Source organism: Morone saxatilis, unplaced genomic scaffold, assembly GCF_004916995.1.
Source record: "Morone saxatilis isolate NCDOM2014 unplaced genomic scaffold, NCSU_SB_2.0 Contig6, whole genome shotgun sequence".
In the NCBI taxonomy this organism is placed as follows: Eukaryota; Metazoa; Chordata; class Actinopteri; family Moronidae; genus Morone; species Morone saxatilis.
The window spans coordinates 11,273,716-11,277,061 of NW_023340206.1; the positions used below are offsets into that span (position 1 = coordinate 11,273,716).

Sequence of the window (3,346 nt, forward strand, 5' to 3'; positions counted from 1 at the left end):
ATTGCCCCTTTAACCCCACCACTGTTTAATTATGTGTCAAAAAAGTTGGTTGGCTACTTTTATGAATAAATAAATAAAATAAATCTCATTTTAAACACTGACACCGACAAGGAGACAATAAAAAAAAAGATCCTATAACTGTAAAGTACTGTACATCTGTTTAGCACTATTGCAGTCTAATTAAATAACAGACCCGCAACCATAATTAAAAAACAGGAAAGCCGCACCCACATAAATATATACAACGCTTGATGTGACAAACAAGTTTTCCTGGAGGCAGAAGAGAGAAACACAATGCCACAAAAATGTCCTTAACGTCAGACTTTGTCATGTTTTGGTACTTTTTAAAACAGATGTTATGGATAGGATTTAGCAACATTTGAATCTGATGATGGTTCATCTTTATTTGCTTATCCCTTCCCTCCATTATGTATTTTCTCTGTTGTGCATCCTCAGAAGTTCTACAGTGCTGCTCAAAGGTTTGTGAACCGGGAGTCTTCCTCATAGTGTAAAGCTCTCCCCAGACCTCCTCTGATATGTAGAGTATACTCGGATAGCGCTGCACGATATGGTCACAACTATTTGAGCAGATATTGCGATATGATTCACGATTATAGTTATAGTTCAGTGCATCTCTGCAACTCTGCAGTCCTTCATTATAAAGCTGTTTGCTGTTGCAATTAATTTAGTCATCAGTTCTGTGCCAGCTGATTGTGTTAACCTGCTCGTTTTAAGCAACGCAGCTCCAGGTTCGCGGCCTTTTGCCCCTACGAAAGTTGACAAAAATGGTAAAACGATAGAAAAATGCTCAGGAGGTTCACACACTTTCAAGCAGCGCTGTATATGTAACTCTCAGATAAACCATGAAAGGTGTTGTACAAATAAAGCTGAACTGATTGATAATAAGGATGTGTTTTTTTTGTCCAAACTTAATGATTGTTGCTGATTTACTCATGCATATTAAATGCTGTAGAGAAATACAGTTTTTTAACCCTGTGTTGCAGGATTTGTGCTAATTTCACCATCATGTAACGGAAACTGTGCGTGGTTATCAAAGACATCACCTCCTCTTCCTCCTCCTCCTCCTCCTCCTCCACATTTTGCTTTCCATTTTCTCCATTCTACAGGTGAACATTGCATTGCTACTCAACAACAGAGCTGACTGTAGGAGCTTCGTTCTACTGAGGCGATGAGCCATAGAAACTATATCTGATATGTTGAGAAGAAGCTTGTTTTGTCCATCAAACGTTGTGCTACATATAAAACACACACACACACACACACTCATTCTACCAGGGGCACCAACACGGTCCAGCTTTGACCACGTTTCCTCTCTCACTCGTCGTCCCGTTTTTGTTGGTCGAGTAATGACGACGTGTCAAGCAGACATCCTCTGAAATAACTAATTAGGGAGTGAGTCAGCTGAATCCGGCTGCGCCTCGACAGGAAGTGTCCCTCGTCTGGGTAGATCTGTCCCAAAAAACACGAGGGATGCATGAGTAAAGAAGATACAGAAACACACAAGGTCATACAAAGCAAAGCAGCTTGAAATATGGAGGGTTTTTTTGCACATTTTTCTGAATAGAAGAAAATTATTTTAACAAATTCCTTGAATAATTGACTGTAACTCCACTCAAGGTCCACTTACTTACTTGTTCTTGTTCTTCAGCATGTGAGGTTTGCTCAATTGTCATTCAGCTGTTGACATTCAAGTCACTAAATGTCTAAGTGCTCCAAATAAATAAAATCCACACTTTTTTTAAATCTACAGTTCTTCGACTGAGGGCACTTTACTTGCAGAGGAAGGCCATGTGATACGGTCAAAAGCTCAAAAACAAGCAAGTGAAGCTGACCCTGAGTGGAGATTTTTGTTGGATTTCTTTGTTTCCGTCACGGGAAAGTCTCTAAATGTCAACTTTTTTGTCACAAAGACATCTACCTTTGATTTCTTTGGTTTGATAAGCGTGTGTTTTTGAGGCGAGGACAAAAAAATTGATCTGAGATCAGGGAGAAGTCTGAAAATCAGGTAAATAGAGTTACAGCAGTAACAACAGCGAGACATTTCATATACTGCTTTTAAACAGATTGTAGTCTGGGCTACAAAATGCTCAAACATTAGAGATTAATTCTTCATTTCTGAGTTGGACAAACATATTCCTGTCATTGTTTGGCATCTACAAGACTTTCTGTATAATTTAAAGCTCTCAAAGCTCACCAACTCCCAGTATTTTCTAATATATTATAATGTTGCAGAAGCCAATATGTTGTTTATTTTGTCTCCAGTTTAAAAGTATTTTGCCTACCTGCATAGTGTAGTTGGCTCCGATCTTTATTAAGTGTTTGATGAGCTCTGCCGAGTGCTGAAAGTGAACGTTTGCTGTGGAGAAAAACAAGACATGCAAATACGGGTCAACGGGGGTTAATTCGTTTCTCGTTTCAAAAGACGACCTGAAAAGACTTCCCGTAATAACACACATTACAGCTTTCTGTACGTACCGTCAGCAGTGCCGTGAGCCAGAAACAGAGTTCCTTCGTGCAGACTTTTCATGTTGAGCAGGACTTTGGATGCCTAGAAACACAAATTCCTTATCAATACATTGTATTTTTATAACCGTATCACATGCTTTATATGTAAAAACTCTCAAAAGGAATAGTTCAACATTCATTATCTTTCTTGCAGTGAGTTAGATGAGGAGGTTGACACCGCTCTCGTGTCTTTACGATAAAATATGAGGCTACAACCGGGAGCCGGTTAGCTTAGCTTAGCATTAAGACTGGAAACAGGGGGAAACAGCTAGATTAGCTCTGTCCAAAGGTAACAAAATGCACCTACCAGCACTTCTAAACGCTCACTAATGAACATGTTATATCTAATTTATTTCATCCTTACAAAACCATACAGAGATGAGAGTGCTATCATAATTTTGTGTGTGTCAACATCAAGCCCTTATTTTGCATGCTGACATCTTTGAGTAAACTTAAAGGTACCCTGTGGAGTTTTTTTTTTTTTTTCAACATTATGTTGTTTACATTCAGTGTCTCTCACCACAACACATTGTGTGTATTCTTAAGGCATCCATGTTTGCTAGCTAGCACTGTCCTTCTTCACTACTTTTGTTGGCGAATTGCTGCACGTTGTTGTTGTTACTGCTGACAACCATCAGTCAGTTGAATAGTTCAACTGTGTATCACGTGCAAGGTCATCCTTGTGCACGAGCTGCCAACAAAACAGGGACCCACTCTAAAAACATGGCTCCAAAGTGGTACTACTAGTACTAGTGGTCAAAAACTCTAGAGGGTACCTTTTTAATTTGGTCACTTTTCCAGTATGAATGTGCTTCATTCT

At 39.2% G+C, this 3,346-nt stretch overlaps 1 protein-coding gene across 1 annotated transcript in view; it reads right to left on the reverse strand.

Annotated features, from left to right (window-relative positions):
• Window positions 1-13: 13 nt before the first annotated feature.
• Window positions 14-3,346, reverse strand: part of LOC118339879 (inactive dipeptidyl peptidase 10-like) — a 42,671-nt gene continuing 39,338 nt past the window's right edge. Inside the window, exons 25-27 of the mRNA XM_035677678.1 lie at window positions 2,497-2,569; window positions 2,304-2,377; window positions 14-1,470 (exon numbers count right to left, since the gene is read on the reverse strand). Coding sequence (XP_035533571.1) covers window positions 1,336-1,470; window positions 2,304-2,377; window positions 2,497-2,569 — 282 coding nt within the window. The 3' untranslated portion in view covers window positions 14-1,335. The remainder of the gene's footprint in view (window positions 1,471-2,303; window positions 2,378-2,496; window positions 2,570-3,346) is intronic.